General features: G+C 41.4%; 1 protein-coding gene across 2 annotated transcripts; it reads left to right on the forward strand.

The window, feature by feature from the left end:
• The first annotated feature begins 10,493 nt into the window (after positions 1-10,493).
• On the forward strand, positions 10,494-16,291 carry LOC139371268 (CXXC finger protein 1b). 2 transcript variants are annotated; one of them, XM_071111539.1, is made up of 14 exons: positions 10,494-11,174; positions 11,612-11,724; positions 11,842-11,942; positions 12,035-12,177; positions 12,295-12,450; positions 12,552-12,698; positions 12,885-12,992; positions 13,202-13,380; positions 13,452-13,659; positions 13,826-13,936; positions 14,315-14,364; positions 14,473-14,569; positions 14,693-14,845; positions 15,153-16,291. In XM_071111539.1, exons 1-14 carry the CDS (start codon positions 11,172-11,174, stop codon positions 15,297-15,299), a joined length of 1,716 nt encoding a protein of 571 aa, XP_070967640.1. In that variant the 5' UTR covers positions 10,494-11,171; the 3' UTR covers positions 15,300-16,291. The 2 variants fall into 2 exon arrangements, with proteins under 2 accessions (XP_070967640.1, XP_070967639.1); XM_071111538.1 differs by having other exon boundaries at positions 10,498-10,614.
• The last annotated feature ends 6,401 nt before the right edge of the window (positions 16,292-22,692 follow it).

Below are 22,692 nucleotides of genomic sequence, written 5' to 3' on the forward strand. Positions count from 1 at the left end.
CTCTCAATTAACTATACTTAGAGTGCAGTGGTACCCTCTCTTTCAACAGTCTCACTCCCTATCAGCAATAAAGTATCACCGAGTTGTCTGTATGTGGTTAGCTCTCTTTCACCTTGTGGTCCACCTTGAGTCATTGGTTAGAACAACATGTTGCCAGTGCAGATTTAGAAATGCAAAGAACCAAGTAGACTTTGTCAGTTCCCCCAAGATCTAAATTAAATGTCATTACAGCAGATTAATTTCTGTCCTTTGAGTTTGGCCCTACACCATCTCTACAATCTCTGACTCTTGACAGTGTTCATAATCGTTTGACACTAACCAGGTTAGTGGAAGAGCATTTGTAAGATCTCCATGCCTAGATCCACACACTCTGTGGCTTGCATGCAGATATCACAGACACAGCACTCAAAACCTGGATCTACACACGGGCAGCAGTGGGCATCCAGACACCCACAGCAGGCACAGTGATGGGTCATGTCCAGCAAAGGTTCCAGGGAATCAGGCTGACAGCAGCACACTGGAGCGCAGGGAGGAACACAGGGATGAGGCACAGGCATGGCATCCTTTCCCCGTGGCCAGTAAACAGTCCCAAGGCTGAGAGAAAAGACATACCAAGAGAATGGAGGCACACAGGTCTAAGGATGTGAAAAGACAGGAAGCAGGGAAACATGGATTGGAAGGCATTTGTAAAGAGGAAAGTACAAAACAATAAATGCAAAACTACATTTAAATCTGGAAGTAATTTGTTTCTTCACGTTCAGAAAAGGCTCTCACCATCTCCATCCACTTGGTTAATCTGGACAGCAGAGGTTTTGTAGCTGCTCTTCTTTATTGAAGTGGGTGGCGGTCTCATTTGGTATGGTGGGCAATGCGTTGAGGTGGTCAACTGTGGGGAAATGGGCTGTGGTTGTTCTTTTGCCACAGACCATTGTTGTGCTTCATTTGTCTTGTCCGTTAGTAAGGTACTATGGATGTTCTGGTGGTGAAATTCAGAATTCTCATCAATTGGAGGTTCTGAATATGATATGAAATTAGATTGATAAATACAGTGCCTTGCGAAAGTATTCGGCCCCCTTGAACTTTGCGACCTTTTGCCACATTTCAGGCTTCAAACATAAAGATATAAAACTGTATTTTTTTGTGAAGAATCAACAACAAGTGGGACACAATCATGAAGTGGAACGACATTTATTGGATATTTCAAACTTTTTTAACAAATCAAAAACTGAAAAATTGGGCGTGCAAAATTATTCAGCCCCTTTACTTTCAGTGCAGCAAACTCTCTCCAGAAGTTCAGTGAGGATCTCTGAATGATCCAATGTTGACCTAAATGACTAATGATGATAAATACAATCCACCTGTGTGTAATCAAGTCTCCGTATAAATGCACCTGCACTGTGATAGTCTCAGAGGTCCGTTAAAAGCTCAGAGAGCATCATGAAGAACAAGGAACACCTGGGAGACACACCAAACATGTGGAAGAAGGTGCTCTGGTCAGATGAAACCAAAATTGAACTTTTTGGCAACAATGCAAAACGTTATGTTTGGCGTAAAAGCAACACAGCTGAACACACCATCCCCACTGTCAAACATGGTGGTGGCAGCATCATGGTTTGGGCCTGCTTTTCTTCAGCAGGGACAGGGAAGATGGTTAAAATTGATGGGAAGATGGATGGAGCCAAATACAGGACCATTCTGGAAGAAAACCTGATGGAGTCTGCAAAAGACCTGAGACTGGGACGGAGATTTGTCTTCCAACAAGACAATGATCCAAAACATAAAGCAAAATCTACAATGGAATGGTTCAAAAATAAACATATCCAGGTGTTAGAATGGCCAAGTCAAAGTCCAGACCTGAATTCAATCGAGAATCTGTGGAAAGAACTGAAAACTGCTGTTCACAAATGCTCTCCATCCAACCTCACTGAGCTCGAGCTGTTTTGCAAGGAGGAATGGGAAAAAATGTCAGTCTCTCGATGTGCAAAACTGATAGAGACATACCCCAAGCGACTTACAGCTGTAATCGCAGCAAAAGGTGGCGCTACAAAGTATTAACTTAAGGGGGCTGAATAATTTTGCACGCCCAATTTTTCAGTTTTTGATTTGTTAAAAAAGTTTGAAATATCCAATAAATGTTGTTCCACTTCATGATTGTGTCCCACTTGTTGTTGATTCTTCACAAAAAAATACAGTTTTATATCTTTATGTTTGAAGCCTGAAATGTGGCAAAAGGTCGCAAAGTTCAAGGGGGCCGACTACCTTCGCAAGGCACTGTAAGTGGTTACACTTTCAGCGAATGCAATGTCATCTTGTACAACATTCTTGTGTACAGATTGCTTCAATCTTCATTCAACGTGATACCTAATCTTGTTGTCAGTAATGTAGAATGAATAGGTAGCAGGCAGGAACTCTCATTGGCAGAAACATCAGTCAAAGATGGTTGACTGTCCTCATGGTGAAAGTGCTGTCCTCTGTCAAAGATGCTGTAATTTGGAAGAAAATACCATGTTACAACGTGCAATATTAGTTTCCTGGGTAAGGGGAAGAAAACATAACACATAGCTATGAGAATACATAGCATCCCCCAGATAATGTTGAACATTCACTTTGAAAGACTAGCTGTCTGAAGCACATGAAGTACCTGTGTGGTCCACTGTCGATCCATTGGAAGCATTTTGTGCACTTAGATCGTGTATTACATAGCAGGACTGTGATCTCTCTGGATTCACTTCTCCAGACTCCCGGTTCCCATCCATGGCATCAGTTAAGAAACATTCGGTGTCTCCAAAGCAGCACAATCAATTTGAAATCTAAAAGGCAACAAAGAGACAAAGGATATTTCAGCCATTCACTAAATGGGTTCAGTCAGCAGTTTTAAGTACTTTCACTTAAAATCAGGACCTGGGGGAAATGTACAGATATGCAAGAAATAGCATGGTTATTAATCTATTATTAATCTCTATTTTGGAAAAGACATCTGGATACTGGCCGGGGTGAGGAAATGCTAACATCCTAATGAAAGTACAGGAGCACACCATTTTCAGCAAGGATTTTGAGAGGTTTGTAATTATAGGAATTGACCTATACATCTGCACAACCCCCTTCACTGGCCAGGAGTCCCTTTGAGGTACCAGTCTTGACTAGCAGGCCCAGGATATATGGGCCTGATCAGCCTGCAAACTTAACCCATGCATATCATGTATTTTAAACATACTTAAAAAATGAATATACAAAATACTTGTTTTTGCTTTGACTACAAGGAACGAGTGTAGAATCCACATCACATTCAGAAGCAATTCAATGTTCATGTTTCTCAAGACACATAATGTCAAATTATATTAAATTAAATATTGAAAAGGGTATGGGTTTGATCAAATGCATAGCAAATATGTTTTACTTATTGTGAATCTATTTCTAAATTGATTGAGAGTAATTAATTTGTACAGGACAGCAGTATCACACACAGTATCATGCACAGTATCATGCATACAATTAATTGTACTAATAGATAAATAAAAACTTTGCAATGTAGCCACCATAATTACATATCCTGTAATAAACTAAATGTACTTACATTAGAAGCTTGAGCTTGGAGAGAAGCTCTCTGGCATTGTAGTTGAAAGTGGATATAGCCTACTGTACTAACAACCTAAACAACATTGTGGACTACCTATCCCCTCCCCCTCATGCTCCCCTCCCTTATGTCTGTGTTTGTGTGCGTGTGTGTGTGTGTGTGTGTGTGTGTGTGTGTGTGTGTGTGTGTGTGTGTGTGTGTGTGTGTGTGTGTGTGTGTGTGTGTGTGTGTGTGTGTGTGTGTGTGTGTGTGTGTGTGTGTGTGTGGGAGAGAGAGAGAGAGAGAGAGAGAGAGAGAGAGAGAGAGAGAGAGAGAGAGAGAGAGAGAGAGAGAGAGAAAAGAGATGGGGGTGTTCTTGACTGATTAAATAAAATGAGAGATGAGTTGAGGTGAGATTAGAGACTAATATGTCTGGATACTCGATTCAGAAACAATAACTATGTGGGATGTATTGCTGCTATCTTAAATCTAACCAAGTCAACAAGGTGAAACGTTTCATATTTGGAATGCACCCCATTTAGTGACGTCTTGATGATAGACGCCAACCAAGATATCCTGCAGTCACGGCAACTGGGGAATGCTGGGAACGAGGAGAAGGTAAGCAGAGCGCATACGGGTGGACAATCAGGCAGAAAGTGGTAGAATATGTACTGGGGGACAGAGAGAAAGGGTTGGCAATTGCATTGAGGAACCTTCCTCCGTGGCTATTTTCAAAACGAAGTGTAGATGTGGACATGATTGAGGGCAGGAGAGAATGGGGCGAGGACGTGAGACGGTGTGTGGAGAGATATATAGATACTTGGTTTTATTCGTTTTTAAATATATATACCGATGGTTCAAAGGATCCAATCAATGGAAGGGTGGGGGCAGGGGTAAATATCACAGATTTCAATGTTAAAGTATATAAGCGGTTAACTGATTATGTGTCAGTGTATGCAGCAGAGTTGATGGCCATTATTATAAGTTTGAGATGGGTGGAGGAGGTGAAACCACTCAGAGTGGTGATCTGCTCTGATTCAGCTGCAGTGTTGAGTAGTGTGAAGTCAGGCAGGTTGATAGGGGAGATTTGCTTGGGGAGATGATGGTGCTGTTCATGGGATTGGAGAGGATGGGAGTGGTGGTCAGCTTTTGTTGGGTTCCCGCCCATGTGGGTGTGGAGGGTAATGAGAAGGCTGATGTGGGGGCTATAAATGCTATGAGGAGAGAAGGGGTAGATTTTCAAGTCCCGCTGGGCCGCAGGGAAGTTAAGTCCCTGATCCGGGCAAAAAGGCTTGATTTTTGGCAAAGGAAGTGGGATGCTAGTTGTAAGGGGAGGCAATTTTATCATGTGCATAGGTCAGTGAAGGAAAAGGTGGGGAGTATGGGATGTAGGAGAGAGGAAGTTGTGTGGAGTATACTACAGTTTGAGTTTATAAATGTTTGAATGTCGTTGGGGATGAAAGGGAGACATGAAACAGGTCTGTGTGATGAGTGTTTAATGGAGGAAATGGTGGAGCATGTGTTGATATCTTGTGAATTGTATGACGTAGATAGGGAGAGATTGTGTGAAAGGGTTGGAGAGGCTGGTTGGAGATGGTGTTGGGGTTTGTCGGGGAGGGAAGTGGTGTCTAGGGCTCTATGGGCTATCTAGGGCTCTATTTCACGTGGCGGTGTTACACCAATAGGTGTAGTCTGCCATAAAACTTTAAAGAGTGTGTTTTGCTGCCACTTCCTCAACAACAAAAAATGTCCTCTGTGTCATCACAACTTTTGGAGATATTTCTTTTTTTTTTTTTCTTTTTTTTGAATTTTACCCCTTTTTCTCCCCAATTTCGTAGTATCCAATTGTTGTAGTAGCTACTATCTTGTCTCATCGCTACAACTCCCGTACGGGCTCGGGAGAGACAAAGGTTGAAAGTCATGCGTCCTCCGATACACAACCAACCAAGCCGCTGCTTCTTTAACACAGCGCGCATCCAACCCGGAAGCCAGCCGCACCAATGCGCCGGAGGAAACACCGTGCACCTGGCCACCTTGGCTAGCGTACACTGCGCCCAGCCCGCCACAGGAGTCGCTGGTGCGCAATGAGACAAGGACACCCCTACCGACCAAGCCCTCCCTAACCCGGGCGACACTAGGCCAATTGTGCGTCGCCCCACGGACCTCCCGGTCGCGGCCGGTTACGACAGAGCCTGGGCGTGAACCCAGGACTCTGATGGCACAGCTGGCGCTGCAGTACAGCGCCCTTAACCACTGCGCCACCCGGGAGGCCCTTTTGGAGATATTTCAACAAAACGATTTTATGGTAAGTTGATCTAAATTTTGACAAAGTTGTAGATATATTCCAATGAAGTTAACTTATATCTATAATTATTTTTTACATATACAGGTAGGAAAGCCTTAAGAGAAATAATCCACTTGTTGATAAGTTGTTGTTAAAATGTTGATAATATTTTGTTAACGTTAATATGTTGGATGAGTGTGTTGGGGGCAACTCTTCCCTCCTTACTTGGGGGTAACTGGCCCCTGCGGGCTAGTTACCCCTTTATGATTATGGATGTGTTTCTACCTGTCATTTAGACAATGACTAGCCCAGTTAGAGCTAGTTTATAATAACTTGCTAGCTAGTAACCTCATTGGCAGTAAATGCTAGCCTGCTAGCTAGTTAGAATAAGCTGCTAGGAGTGCTAGCTAGCAACCTTATTACCAGATCGTCTTATTGTAAAATACATTAACAAGATAACATAACTTAATTGCAGTTGTAAATGTTTCCACTAGTGACTGATAGATTTACAGATAAAATTACTTTATAGCCTTTTAGCTATTTTACACAGCATTTTATGCCATATAGTTAGATAGCTAACTATGTTTTTAAGAGAGAGCTTGACAATTGGTATCTCTCCTCCCCCTGTTTTCAGTCACAGGATTAGGTGTGAGCAGTGCAGGAGGTGGGCTCATGAGTTGTGCTACAATTTTACTGGGGGTAGCTTTATTTGGGCGCAGTGGTCTAAGGCACTGCATCTCAGTGCATCTCAGTGCTAGAGGCGTCACAACAGACACTGGTTCGATACCGGGCTGTATCACAACCGGCCGTGATCAGGAGTCCCATAGGGCGGAGCACAATCGGCCCAGCATTGTCCGGGTTAGGGGAGGGTTTGGCCCGGGGTAGGCCATCATTGTAAAATTATTATTTGTTATTAGCTAACTTGCTTAGTTAAATAAAGAAATATAAAAATATCCAATTTGTATCCTACAGTGCATTTGGAAATTATTCAGACCCCTTATTCTTTGTTATGTTACAGCCTTATTCTAAAATTGATTAAATAAATTGTTTCCTCATCAATCTACACACAATACCCCATAATGACAAAGCGCAAACAGGTTTTTATACGTTTTCTGGAAATGTATTCAAAATAAAAACAGAAATACCTTATTTACATAAGTATTTAGACTCTTTGTTACTCTTTGTTATGAGCCTCAAAATTGAGCTCAGGTGCATCCTGTTTCCATTGATCATCCTTGAGATGTTTCTACAACTTGATTGGAGTCCACCTGTGGTACATTCAATTGATTGGACCTGATTTGGAAATGCACACACCTGTCTATATAAGTTCCCACAGTTCACAGTGCATGTCAGAGCAAAAACCAAGTCATGAAGTCGAAGGAATTGTTGAGGCACACATCTGGGGAAGGGTACCAAACATTTGTACAGCATTGAAAGTCCCAAAGAACACAGTGGCCTCCATCATTATTACATGAAAGAAGTTAGTAACTCTTCCTAGAGCTGGCCGCCCAGCTAAACTGAGTAATCGGGGGAGAAGGACCTTGGTCAGGGAGGTGACCAAGAACCCGATGGTCACTCTGACAGAGCTCTGGAGTTCCTCTGTGAAAATCTATGCACACACTGTACATAGATTTTTCTATTGTGTTATTGACTGTACGTTTGTTTGTGTAACTCTGTTTCTTTTTGTCGCACTGCTTTGCTTGATCTTGGCCAGGTCGCAGTTGTAAATGAGAACTTGTTCTCAACTGGCCTACCTGGCTAAATAAAGGTTAAATAAAAATTAAATAGAAAAAGATGGGAGAACCTTTCAAAGGACAACCATCTCTGCAGCACTCCACCAATCAGGCCTTTATGGTAGAGAGGCCAGATGTAAGCCACAGCTTGCTTGGAGTTTGCCAAAAGGCACCTAAAGAATCTCAGACCATGAGAAACAAGATTCTCTGGCCTGAAGAAACCAAGATTGAACCCTTTGGCCTGAATCCCAAGCGTCACGTCTGGAGAACCTGTCACGGTCCCTATGGTGAAGCATGGTGGTGGCATGTCAGGATCGAGGGAAAGATGAACGGAGCAAAGTACAGACAGATCCTCAAAGAAAACCTGCTCCAGAACGCTCAGGACCTCAGACTGACACGAAGGTTCACCTTCCAACAGGACAATGACCCTAAGCACACAGCCAAGATTATACAGGAGTGGCTTCGGGACAAGTCTCTGAATGTCCTTGAGTGGCCCAGCCAGAGCCCGGACTTGAACCCGATCGAACATCTCTGGAGAGACCTGAGAAAAGCTGTGCAGCGAGGCTTCCCATCCAACCTGACAGAGCTTTAAAGGATCTGCAGAAAATAATGTGAGAAACTCCCAAAATACAGGTGTGCCAAGCTTGTAGCATCATACCCAAGGAGACTCGAGGCTGTAATCGCTGCCAAATGTACTTCAACAAAGTACTGAGTAATGTGTCTGAATACTTATGTAAATGTGATATTTAAGTTTTTTTTATTTTATAGATTTGCTAAAATATCTAAAAAACGTTTTTTGCTTCGTCATTATGGGGTATTGTGTGTAGATTGATGAGGAAAAAGTATATTTGATCCATTTTAGAATAAGGATGTATCATAACAAAATGTGGAAAATGTCAAGAGGTCTGAATACTTTCCGAATGCACTGTATGTACAAATTACAATAATGCAATAGCAGAGCATAAGAGAGTTTCCACATCAATGTTACACTGTTATTGTTATGAAATGTTATATTACAATGTTATTTATTGTTATTAGTGATATTCCACTCAAATTGTATATTCCAATGAATCTTTTGTTTATGAATTAAAAACAACTGTTGATAACCTTTTGCTCCTGAATGTCATTTTAAAGATTGCTGGGATTTAAAATCTTGCATTATTCACATACTTAGTGCAATTGTACATAATGGACTGTATGTAAAAGGAACAACAAAGAAAGAACAAAGAAAATTCATATTAAGTTAAAAAGAGTGACTTTACATCAACTCTCCTCTAGAATTAGCCAATAACAAAAAAAAATCTGTATTCTTACAACTCTATCATAGGTTTGTACAACTGTAATCCCTGGCCTTTATTTTATGTACTTTAACTTTTGAAAGTAAATTCTTGGGATTGTTTTTCTTTTTTTACTTTTAATGTTATTTTATGTTTATTTACGTGTAGTAATATCCTATGTTTTCACATGAAAAGTGATTGCTTTTGGTAAAAATGCTTTATGGATTCCTGGGGCTGGTGCTAGAAAAATTCCGAAGTGTGCACGGCGGTTGGGAAAGGAGGTGACTGCTGGTGACTTGGAGCTGAGGAGCAGGAAATGGCTGCAAGTAGTGCGGACGAAATGGTGGATATTGAGAAAAAGTTGGTGAAGCAACAGCTGTGCTGGACTGCGAACAATATAGGTGTCAATTCTGATTATATGGAGCGGGGAGATGATGGTCAAGGACTGGAATGGTAGGTAGTGGAAAGACATAGGAAGAAGAGAGATCATGACACAGAAAGCAATGGGACGTCTAGTAAAGAAATCATAAAGAGGGCCATGGTAGGAAGCAATAGTAATGATGTGTTGGAGTGGAAAGTGGTGATAGTGTTTGATGAAACCACAGGGCTTACTTACACCCTATCTGAATAACTAATGCCCTAGAGAAAGAGGTAGGTGAAGTAGAAATTAGCTTGGTTCATTGGAAATGGTTAATTGTTAATATTTTGTGGTAGACAGGCTCAGCAAGAGAAGATTCTGAAAATGGAAAACGCTTAATGGGAAGAAGATTAAAAGCCATGTCCCTGGTGCTTATGCTAGGTTGAGGGGAGTCATCACTGGGGTCCCAATATCTATGCCTATAGATGATATTAAAGAAAATGTGAAGGGAGGAAGAGTGATGGAGGTCAAAAGGTTGATCAGCAGGAAAGAAGGTCAAAGTTAAAGCCTCAATGCTGCTGAGGTTTGCGAAGGTTATGCCTGGGGAATTACAGATAGGAATCCTTAGTCTCAATGTTTGAGAATTTGTCCCATATGCACTGCAGTGTTTAAAATGCCCAAGAAAGGGATGTGTAGCTGTTCAATTTAAAGGAAGGAAAAGTCGTGCCAAGTGTGCAGGAGCACATGATTACTGTGAATGAGGGAGCAATGTGAAGTTTAAGTGTTGTAATTGTGGGAGGGAACATCCACCAAACTGCATTTGGTGGATGCCAGGTGCAGAGAGAGGCAAGAGAGGCTCAGATATATAAAATTAGTCATGATGTATCAATACAGAGGCTGTAAAACAGATTGGTGGAACTACAGTGTGGAATGATGGCGCTGCTATGGCTGCTCCAGTAGTAAGTGGACCTAATGTCGGGCTGGTGTTTCTGCTGGCCCTGGCATGGTTTCGAGGCCTCTTCAGGAATTTTGCGCTCATGAATGTGCGGTGTCAAAGGACGCTTTGGTAATTAATAAAGTTGACTTCATAGCTTTTATTGGTAAGGTCACCAATACGACTCGGGGGATTTATTTGTTTTGTTATTTTCATGGTCGTACAGAATTGGGCAGATCATTAGTAATCGTACATTCCAGCACAGTAGGTGGCGGCATGCAATTAAACGATTGCTTGCGGACCGCCATGATAGCATAGAATAAAGCTTTAAAGAAGAAGAATGTTTGGTCCAACATCCGAGTTCAGCCGATTATTTGATTTCCGGCGTCGTCAACACAGATTGCGACCCTGAGCAGTTATTTCGCTAGGTACTATCGTTGAAGTTTGATCGAGGATTGCAAATACATCACAAATGGTACCGTTAGTTAGCTAAATTAATGCAAATACATACGTTTTGGTTTGTGTGAATTTCATGGTTAGTTGCCTAACATAGCAATTGTCTAGGTTAGTGTCTTCGCATTTGCTAAACCGGCTAATGCTAGCCAACACTTTTAGCAAGCTAACGGTAGCTAGCCAGTCGCAATGGAAATGCAACAGCTTGCCGACTCTTTTCAGACTTTTAGCTTGTTACCGTTTGTTAGTTAAGCATTCGCTATCTGTTTTATGTCTCAGGTTATAGCTAGCGAAGTTGCCATCTGGAATAGCGAGATATAGCTAGCGAAGTTGCCATCTGGAATGCGATTTTTTTTTTAACCAACAATAGATTGTATCTTTTGGGCAGACTAGTATGTCCGACTCGACGTAGAATAGACAGTAGTATAATAACTTTAGATATTAATGTTTGCCATCCGATTAGTTGTTTTCGACATAATGATGATTAGCCGATCAGATCGAACCTCCAGCGGCATAACGTTACCGAAGTACTGTAACTAGCTTGTACTCTGGAGATCGAGCCTACAGTCCATTGAAATCATGGTACATTTATTTTCAACCAACCTTTATTTGGCTATACTTACACTGGCGTGTCCAGTTCCATGGGTAACTCCAAAAGCTAGAGAATATTAAATCCACTATTTTGTATCGAGTTAGAAATGGCTTGTTGCATGTGTGTACATCTGTGTTTGGGTTGTATGCGAGATATCGACAGCTAAAATGCTGAGGGAACTCCGTGCAAAAAGTGGATTTAATATTTTAATGAATATTCTCTGGTTATGAGTTCCATCTGCAAATGGAAACATATGTCTAAGACAGTGCCTAACAAATCGAGAATGAAAAAAGTATCGACAAGTAAAGGATGGTTGAAAATAAAACTGCCATGCTTTCAATGGATCCTCGGATCGACCTCCAATACAAGCAATATTCGTTATGGCGCTGGAGGTTGTCTGATTGGCTAGATGATGATTATCTTCCAGGACAGTGAAGTGTCAGACTTTGAGCCTGCACCAGGGCTTGAGAGCAGTATGGAGGGCGAGAATGCACCAGTGTACTGCATTTGTCGAAAACCTGACATCAATTGCTTCATGATGTGAGTTTAATCAGATGATCATAACAGCAACACCTTCAACACAAGTAATCATAACATGACCTTGAAATGTTACATAACCTTAATTTCATGGGGCTCATATCTGTGTTTTTCTTGTAGTGGTTGTGACAACTGTAATGAGTGGTTTCATGGTAACTGCATCAATCTCACAGAGAAGATGGCCAAAGCTATCAGGCAGTGGTACTGCCTGCGATGCCGAGGTGAGGTTTTTGTTTCCCATTCACTATCATCCACATGGGTATCAGTCACATGTGCTTACTAACCTTACATGATGTCTGTTGCTTTTGATTAGACAAAAACCCATCATTGGAGATAAAATACCGTCCAAAGAAGAGCCGTGAAAAGGAGGCAGAGGGCCAGAGAGAGCCAGAGAGAAAATTTGAAAGACAAAACAGCACTCCAGATTATAAATCTGAAAGGCGCCGTGGATCAAAGGTTCGTTATTTTACATCTAAATGTTATGTCCCCATTTTCCTTCAATGTATATCTAAAATTGTGTGTCTTTGGAACTATTCTGTTGGCAAACATATCTTTGTCTCTTGTTTGTCTCAGGTTAAGCGCTCTGCTCGTATGTGTGGAGAGTGCGAGCCCTGCTTGAGGACTGAGGACTGCGCCACATGCGACTTCTGCAAGGACATGAAGAAATTTGGGGGTCCCAACAAAATAAGACAGAAGTGTCGATTTAGGCAGTGTGATGTCCGAGCCAGGGTGAGTTCCTAATGAGACTAAGCCATCACTTTTTTTTGCTTACATCTTTTGAACGGGTGTAGTCTTGCAAACTGTGACACAATGCTGCTTATTCTCTGCAGAAAATGTTGCGTGTGAAGGATGAAGAGTTTAATTTGCGTGAAAGGCGGGATAATTCCTACCACCGGAGAAGACGATATTCAGACGACTACGATAGTGAGGCAGAACTCTATGAAAAGTACAAGGCAGCGGGATATGACGACAACATGGTATTGCAGTAGATGAGAAATATGGCTGAAGATTCTATCAATAACTATTTGAAATACATTCAAAATACAGATCCTTATTATTGTCCTACTGTTGATCTTACACTCCCATATCCACTTGTTCTTTAGCTTGAATAGCACTTTTTCAAGTATTTTGAATGTTTATCTTATTGTTTCTGTTCAACCCAGCCATGGCTCAGTGATGAGGATGACGGGCCTCCATTCAGCCCTGTCCTGCGAAAGAAAGCTGTGAAGGTCAAGCATGTGAAGAGACGGGAAAATAAATTTGACAAGAAAGTAAGCAAACTTCACTTTTACATCTGGCAGGCACACAATGATTACTGTTAATTTTTATCCATGCAGATGCAGTCCACATCTACCAAATATTTGAAGCTTTTAACTTTTTTTTATTGCATCATGGGAATATTACTGTTATGACAAAATACATCAAAGTACAGTGATTTTACATGTGTGCATTGCGATTTGTTTTTGTTGATGCACATCAGAAAGAGTCACGACGGCACAAACAGAAACAGAAGCACAAGGACAAAGTCAGGCACAGTGATAGGGGCGATGCCAGGGATGGAGGAGGGCAGCGACAGTGCCTCGGGCCCAGCTGTGTGGAAGCTGCACGAGCCAACTCAAAATACTGCTCAGAAGAATGTGGCATGAAGCTGGCTACCAAGTAAGCACACAAACACACACACATGCAACTGTAAGAAAATCAATCAAATGTAAAATAAATTCTATCTCTAGCCGGCTCTATGAGATACTCCCTCAACGTATCCAGCAGTGGCAGCAGAGCCCCTGCATCGCTGAGGAGCAGGGCAAGAAGCAACTGGAGCGGATCCGACGGGATCAGCAGAATGCACGCATGCGTCTCACTGACATGGAGAAACGCTTCCACGAGCTGGAGGGAATCATTGCTAAGGCCAAGCAGCAGGTAGTCCAGCAGGATGAGGAGGTGAGTCACTTCAGTATTTTTTTATTGGCCACTGCGGTATTTATCCAGTGGGGTCAGCTCCACGACTAGAGAAATGTTTTGCCGTTCAAGCCTGCGCTCAAATCTTTCAGCGGCCTCCTGGGTGAAACATTGCTTTGACGTGTCTTTCTTTTGGTTCTCGTTTCAGACGAATGAAGGGGACAATGAAGAAACAGACCTGATGATTTTCTGTGTGTCCTGCAGTCACCCTATCAACCCAAAGGTGGCACTGCGACATATGGAGAGATGCTATGCTAAGGTGAGCCTGTCAATGTTGAGCCAACATTCTTTTTATCCAGCCTATCAATCAACCCCAAAAATGCTTTCGCGTATCCTTCAACACCTTCCCTCTAACTCAGTTAGCGTAGTGCCACAGGGTTTCAGACTGCAGCCATTTTCTTGCACGCGGTAAACTGGAGATTTCCTATTTAGCTTCTCTGATCTTGGTTGTGAGTTTGTGGTATACATCCAGAGTGCAGTAGCTGATAAGTGTCTGCAACATCCTATATGGGAGAGGATGAAATGTACAGAATTAAACTTAATATAGAGTACTAGCAATACGAATATAAGTTGCAGATATTTACTCCTTCCTAAAGGACACAGTATAACATTCTTGTTTTCTCTTTTGCATTGACAGTATGAGAGCCAGACATCTTTCGGTTCAATGTACCCAACAAAGATAGAAGGGTAAGAGTCTAGCACTTTGAATGGGTTTGCTGGAAGTGATCAATTGTTGCTTGCTTTTCTGTTTCCATATTGTTTCACCACAGTAGTCTGTATACTTTTTGTTCTCAGAGCAACAAGACTCTTCTGCGATGTGTACAACCCCCAGAGCAAGACCTACTGCAAGAGGCTTCAGGTTTTGTGCCCAGAACATTCCAGGGACCCAAAGGTCAGTGATGATTGGCGAGTCAAATGCCCAAAAACTTTGCCATAAAGCACACTAATTGTCCTGCTGTTTGACTTATGATGTATAATCTTGGCTTCGCTTGCCCTTCTCTTGTGTTGTGGTTAGGTCCCAGGGGATGAGGTGTGCGGCTGTCCTCTGGTTCGTAATGTGTTTGAGGCAACAGGCGAATACTGCAGGGTTTCTAAACGCAAATGTAATAAGCACTACAACTGGGAGAAGCTCAGGAGAGCTGAGGTGGACCTGGAGCGTGTCAGAGTGGTTAGTAGTGGAATGCACCACATCCATCTATTATTTTGGGCCACTTCACCAGGGTTGAGGTGAATTCCATTGGCATTCCTGTAGATTCGAATCAGAAAGATACCAGAATTCCCGTTCATGATTTTAGCTAACATGAAAATCAATTGACTAAGACCCTGGTTATAACAAACATTATTGACCTTCATAAATGGTAGTTCATATGATCTATGAAAGGGAATTTTAAAGGACCGAGTACACAGTTGATTTCAGACTTTTGCTATTTTAATCATTACTCCTTGCTTTTCTCCCAAAATGTCTTTGTAAACAGTGGTACAAGCTGGATGAGCTCTTTGAGCAGGAGCGCAACGTCAGGACTGCTATGACCAACAGGGCAGGTCTACTTGCTCTCATGCTGCACCAAACCATTCAGCACGACCCCCTGACAACGGATCTCCGTTGCAACAAGGACAGATAGCCGGCTGCATCTTCATGTTATTTCTGAGTGGCATTTTCGTACATCTTTGTTAGAGATTTATAGTATCTTTTTGTAGAGACTTTGGATTTTAAGACCTTTGCTGATGTTGAAAAACTGAATATTTGAATGGTAAATGAATATTTTTCTTGTGTCCAGCACTATTGAGGTCTTGTCACTTCTGGTATCTTGCTAATTATAGTCCAAAAATAAAGACTGTGATCAAGCTCTCCTGCAAATGGAAAAACCTTGGTCAAGCCATCTGCGCTGTAGAATCTGTGTGTGTGCATGCACTCACATTATGGTATAGCTGACCCCATTTAGTTGATAGGTCAATTGTTTGTTTGGTAGATTGAATTAGTCGAGCAGTAGCAAAAAAAAAATTTCATGGGGCACGAATCAGACCGGTGTCTTGTACACGTCTGAGTGGACTGCTCCATTGTGGAGGACGTGGGGATGGCACAGTCCATGAAATGTGCTACTGAAATTATATTCGGTTATATTACATAAGAACAATGGTGCAACGCTAATAGCAATTATAATATTAAACAAATGCGCTTTCTCTAGTGTTGAATAGTGGCGCTGTTCACGGTTCAGAAAAATGTCAGTGTGCTCTTGAATTGGCACCTTTTCCTAGACCATGTTGCTATGTGCATAATAGCAGAGTCAACCAGCATACTGGTGTTGAGAAAAATACAGTGGAGGCAGCAGCAGAATGAGATGAGAACAGCCCTTGGCTTATTGTCTAAGAAAAGTGAGGGGAAAGGGAACCCCAACTTAATTAGATCTGCTCAACAGTCTTAACTGTTGAATATGCCTTGCTTCATATATCTACAAAAATAAAACAGATCCTGCTTCTGTTGCCTGTTTGAGTGTTTAATAGCCTACTGATTCAGTGAGCACCAAGCCTCACAATTACATGTCAAGTAAACAATTTGACAAATTCAACTGTTTTTAATCTTTGCTTTGCTGTAATAAAGGCTTTACACTTTTCAGCCTCTGGTATTATAATTTGTGTTAACACTTCCAAATTGTCAAATAATATAACGCTGTTCCGTAAGGTGTTTTTTAAATCAAATTTTACTGCTTGCATGAGTTGCTTGATGTGGAATAGAGTTCCATGTAGTCAGGGGTCTATGCAGTACTTTAAGCCTCTCATAGTCTGTTCTGGACTTGGGGACTCTGAAGAGACCTCTGGTGGCATGTCTTGTGGGGTATGCGTGGGTGTCCGAGCTGTGTGCCAGTAGTTCAAACAGACAGCACAGTGCATTCACAGTGTATTTCACAAATACAAGTAGTGATGAAGTCAATCTCTCCTCCACTTTGAGCCAGCAGAGATTGACATGCATATTATTGTTAGCTCTCTGTGTACATCCAAAGGCCAGCCTTGCTGCCCTGTTCTGAGCCAATTGCAATTTTCCTAAGTCCCTCACCTGACCACACGACTGAACAGTAGTCCAGGTGTGACAAAACTAGGACCCATAGAACCTGCTTTGTTGATAGTGCTGTTTAGGCAGAGCATCGCTTTATTATGGACAGACCTCTCCCCACCTTAGCTACTGTTGTAACAATATGTTTTGACTATGACAGTTTACAATCCAGGGTTACTCCAAGCAGTTTAGTTACCTCAACTTGCTCAATTTCCACATTCATTACAAGATTTAGTTGAGGTTTCAGGTTAACTGAATGATTTGTACCAAATACAATGATTTGAGTTTTTGAAATATTTAGGACTAACTAATTCCTTGCCACCCACTCTGAAACTAACTGCAGCTCTTTAAGAGTTGTAGTCATTTCAGTCGCTGTAGTAGCTGAGGTGTATAATGTTGAATCATCCACATACATTGATTGACACACTGGCTTTACTCAAACCCTCTTTTGTTCTGTTAGACAGGTAACTCTTTATCCACAATAGCAGAGGGTTTAAAGCCATAACACATACGTTTTTCCAGCGGCAGACTATGATCAATAATGTCAAAAGCTGCCCCCACAATCTATGATCATAAGTAATGTCATTATCATTAGTAGGCTTAGTATAGCAGCATTATATAACTACCATTAAGCTGTAGGCCTAACATGTTGGCCACACCTCTTGTGTTGCAAAATAAATGTACACACATTATTTAATCATTGCACCCATACTGCTCGTGCGCGTCAACGAGCGTATGCATAGCCAGGTGTTAAAATAGAACTTTGTTCGATTGGTGACCCTTGACGCGCTGCAAGTCCTGCCTCTCCCATCTATCTCCTCATTGGTGTTTAGGAGCATATACCCACCCACATGGGTGATTGAAAGATGAACTGAGGTCCACACTCCAGTTCAGTCGGTAGTGGTAATGCACCTTCAACTTGGTTGCCAACGCCATATAAAGTCTGAAGAAGAGGAGGCCTTGAAGGAGGAGATATTACTAGAAACGAATTCGGGTTTACCTTTTTAACTGTGGATTCATTGTTGGAGTTGAGGACCTTGTGCATTTCAGGTAAAATAACTCAATGTTTATATCCCAGGACAAATTATCTAGCAACAGCAAGCTAGCTAAGTTGCCATAAATGTTTGCTTTTCAACCTGTCCCCAAGTTAATATAGTTGGTTCAGAGTTTGTTTTGATATTTCATCCTGCATGTCCTGACCGCGTCTGGTGTGGGAGGACAAAATCAACATGCGCGCGATGGCACGTACACACGTGAGCGGTCTGGTTAGCATGTCGGAGTGCATCCTGTTTAGTCTTAATACCGTAACTTACTTAGGCCTATATTTCAATACTTATATGGGCTACTGTATCAATCATTCATTCTTTCATATCATCACAGAGCATATGAGTCATTCATGATTTGAAATGCAAACAAGCATTTTAGTTTTAAAATAAAATAAAGCAAGTGTTGAATAATTATCTTAAACAATAAATAAACCATTCCATTTCGGATATTGCATTCACAGATGAATGCTACTATTTTTAGTCTTTGCTGTAATAAAGGCTTAACAAAAAACAACAACATTACAACAGACTCTCCTATGCGCTTATTTATTGAGTATTGTTAACATTGTTCCAAACAGTCAGAAAAATTATATTGTAATCTATACAGCACCTGTTTGGCACACATAATATGCACGCAGAGCTTGCTCCTTACATTCTTGATCTCCAGTATTTTCCACTAGTCAAATGTATTCCTCCTGAGCAACCAGTAAACATTCCCCCATTTCGAGTTTATTTGTCATGTCCTCTACATCCATTTTTGCTGTCACGTGTTACGGTGTTCAGAGTTTGTTATAACCAATTTATTGAAGTGATTATAATATGTTAAGGTCAGGCCCTATTGTGCACTATTTGGAAGGGATAAGTTTTACTGGGGGAGGTCGGGTAATGTAATTATATGCTGCAGCAGGGAAGAGAGAGCGAGAACAGGTGCTAGTCACATAGTCGTTGTCTTTTTTTTCTTTTTTTTTAACTAGTGCAGCAAGTTTGATCCCGGCACAATCAAATCAATTGAAAGTCGGACTCCATCTAGTCATTTGTGTGTCTTAATTATTTAATCAAACAGCGTGCTTAAAGCATCAGACAAGCTCAGGGAATATAGTTGATTTAAATAAACCACATAGTATGTGTCAATATATGGAAAAATACTGCGTATGTTTTAAAATTTGGTCGACTAAGATTTTTTTTTAGTCGGGGACATCAGTACATTATGGTATCATGCAGAATATGCTTGACAGGGAGAGATGCTCCGATCTCTAAACCTCTTCTAAACAGATTGTCACCAGTGAATTGTGTGATATGTTAATACGCAGTTAATTCATTCAAAATGTTAAGCAAATTGTATTGACTTTTTTTGTTTCGGTTTGGTAGCAACACGCATCATACACAGAAGCACATGTCTCCCATGCAATAGTTAGGTTAGACCCTAATCAGTGATTGATATTCCACATAACTATGATTGCATTTGGATCTCATGAAAGGTCAGAAATAGTCTCGCAGGAAAGACACATCTAAGCACTTTATAAATGCACAGATCTGATTAAAATAAAGCCATGATTGGAGTTTTTTAAATTATCATAACCCATTGTCAATTATGATAATTTAAAATATTTGAATGGTCGTGATTTTAATTGAATAGCTACTTCAAATAGATTGCCAATACAAGTAATTACTGGGTTAGTTCCATCTCATATTTCTTAAGATATATACAGTGCATTAGGAAAGTATTCAGCCCCTTGACTTTTCCACCTTTTGTTAGGTTAAGGCCTTATTCTAAAATTGATTAAATTGTTTTTTTCCCTCATCAATCTACACACAATATCCCATAATGACAAAGGAAAAACATGATTTTAAAGACTGAAATATCACATTTACATAAGTATTCAGACCCTTCACTCAGTAATTTGTTGAAGCAACTTTGGCAGCGATTCCAACCTGAAATCTTCTTGGGTATTTGGGGAGTTTCTACCACTCTTCTCTGCAGATCCTCTCAAGCTCTGTCAGGTTAGATGGGGAGCTATTTTCAGGTCTCCCCAGAGATGTTAGATCGGGTTCAAATCCGGACTCTGGCTAGGCCACTCAAGGACATTCAGAGACGTGTTCCGAAGCCACTCCTGCGTTGTCTTGGCTGTGTGCTTAGGGTCGTTGTCCTGTTGGAAGGTGAACCTTCGGCCCAGTCTGAGGTCCTGAGCGCTCTGGAGCAAGTTTTCATGAAGGATCTGTCTGTACTTTGCTCCGTTCATCTCTGCCTCGATCCTGACTAGTCTCCCAGTCCCGGACGCTGAAAAACATCCCCACAGCATGATGCTGCCCCACCATGCTTCACCGTAGGGATGGTGCCAGGTTTCCTTCAGGCGTGACACTTGGTATTCAGACCAAAGAGTTCAATCTTGGTTTCATCACACCAAAGAATCTTGTTTCTCATGGTCTGAGAGTCCCTTTAGGTGCCTTTTCACAAACTCCAAGCAGGCTGTCATGAGCCTTTTACTGAGGAGTGGCTTCCGTCTGGCCACTCTACCATAAAGGCCTGATTGGTGGAGTGCTGTAGAGATAGTTGTCCTTCTAGAGCTCTATTAGAGTGACCATCAAGTTCTTGGTCACCTCCCTGACCAAGGCCCTTCTCCCCCGATTGTTCAGTTTAACCGGGCGGCAGTAATAGTCTAGTAATAGTCTTGGTGGTTCCAAAACTTTTTCCATTTGAGAATGATGGAGACCACTGTGTTCATAGGGACCTTCAATGCTGCAAAAAAATGTTGGTACCCTTCCCCAGATATGTGCCTCGAAACAATCCTGTCTCGGAGCTCTACGGACAATTCCTTCGACCTCATGGCTTGGTTTTTGCTCAGACATACACAGTGAACTGTGGGACCTTATATAGACAGGTGTGTGCCTTTCCAAATCGTGTCCAATCAATTGGATTTACCACAGGTGGACTCCAATCAAGTTGTAGAAACATCTCAAGGATGACCAATTGAAACAGGATGCACCTGAGCTCAATTTCAAGTCTCATAGCAAAGGTCTGAATGCTTATGTAAATAAGGTATCTGCTTTAATTTTAATACACTTGTAAAAACGGTTTAAAAACTGTTTTGGTTTTGAATTATGGTGTGTTGTGTGTAGATTGTTGAATAATTATTTTTATTTAATCCATTTTAGAATAAGGCTGTAACGTAAGAAAATGTGGAAAAAGTCAAGGGGGTCTAAATACTTTCCGAAGGCACTTTATCACATACGGGAGGGAGACTATGAAAATTAAACATACTGTTTCAAATATGTAACATTTTGAAAATACACATATATCGCATACGTAGTAAATAAGAAATAAGGCCTGAGGGGGTGTGGTATATGGCCAATATACCATGGCTCAGGACTGTTCTTAGGCATGACGTGAAGTGAAGTGCCTGGATACAGCCCTTAGCGGTGCTATTGGCCAAATATAACAAACCCCCAAGGTGCTTTATTGCTATTATAAACTGGTTACCAACATAAATAGAAGAGTAAATAAGTATTTTTGCATCCTACCCATGGTTTATTGTCTGATATACCACAGCTTTCAGCCAATCAGCATCCAGGTTCCAAACTGCCTAGTGTATAATGGCATTCATCCCATGTTGGAGACTCAATTAAAGAATAATTTCAAATATGTAGTCAGCAAACTCAATGGATTAATAGAGAACAACTACTCATCTATCTATGTTATGGACTGGAAGCATGTTGAGACAAAATCTGAGAATAAATCCATGCTAAAATAGTGTGCAAAACTCTCATCAAGGCAAAGGGTGGCTACTTTGAAGAATCTCAAATAAAAAATATATGTTTAACACTTTTTTGGTTACTACATGACTCCATATGTGTTATTTCATAGTTTTGACTTCTTCACTATAATTCTACAATGTAGAAAATAGTAAAAATAAAGAAAAACCCTGGAATGAGTAGGTGTGTACAAACTGTTGACTGGTACTGTAGGTGGAGGTTGAGATGTATGTGTTCTAGTGAAAGGAGAGAAAGGTCATGTTTTTCAGGATGTTCTTCCTCAGAGGGTGGAGCATCAGAATCATCAGGCTAAATCCCCCACACACTTACCCCTTCAGAGAGGACAGAAGGTGCGACAGTCTGCCTGCCCCCACCCACCCCACACCTCCTTACCTCACACATACACAAATCTCATAAGATTCTCGGTGCAGACTAAGCCTTTCTATGTGGAAATTATGACAATGTGTGTCCATGTATACTCATCCATTCCTGTGTGTGTGTGTTACCTGTTGGGAGTGGTCTAGCTGCTGCAGCTGCTCCATGTCTAGGGATTTCCTTCTCTAATGAACATGTGTAGGATGTGGGGGATTGTAAGGGACTGTAATTCTGCATCCAGCGTCTATGGAGAATGATGAATCTACACACAGACTCAAATACAAGTACATTTTGACTATCACAAATTACACACGTCCCCTGTCCCTCTCTAGAAAAACAAAGGTGAAATATGTCATTATACTCTAATACAGGGGTACTCAAATCTTACCCTATGAGGTCTGGAGCCTGCTGGTTCTGTTCTACCTCATAATTAATTGCACTGGTGTCCCAGGTCTAAAATCAGCCCCTGATTAGAGGGGATCAATGGAAAAAGGCAGGGGAATTGGCTTGGAGGTCCAAAGTGTAGTTTGAAGGCTCTAGTATATACAGAGCCATACCATGCTAGGCAGGGAATGGCAGAAGTGTTGTGCCTGCCTGCCTATATGTGTAGTGTCACTGTCAACACTGTCAGCTTCAATCTCACCCAGTTGTGCAGGTGTAGTGGTGGCCATAAGCAGGCATGCTTAGCATGCCCACCTATTTCTCTACAGATATACTCACTAATTACCATTGAGAATAATTGAATGACTGAACAAATGAACGATCAATCTTAATTCCTTTCATCTCTGGCTTTAT

Source organism: Oncorhynchus clarkii, chromosome 17 (genome assembly GCF_045791955.1).
Source record: "Oncorhynchus clarkii lewisi isolate Uvic-CL-2024 chromosome 17, UVic_Ocla_1.0, whole genome shotgun sequence".
NCBI lineage: Eukaryota > Metazoa > Chordata > Actinopteri > Salmoniformes > Salmonidae > Oncorhynchus > Oncorhynchus clarkii.

Excerpts from the sequence above, each read along its gene's own strand:
- LOC139371268 (XM_071111539.1), top strand. Across the intron at positions 14,365-14,472 it reads TACCCAACAAAGATAGAAGG|AGCAACAAGACTCTTCTGCG; the intron begins GTAAGAGTCTAG and ends TTTTGTTCTCAG. Across the intron at positions 14,570-14,692 it reads AACATTCCAGGGACCCAAAG|GTCCCAGGGGATGAGGTGTG; the intron begins GTCAGTGATGAT and ends TGTTGTGGTTAG.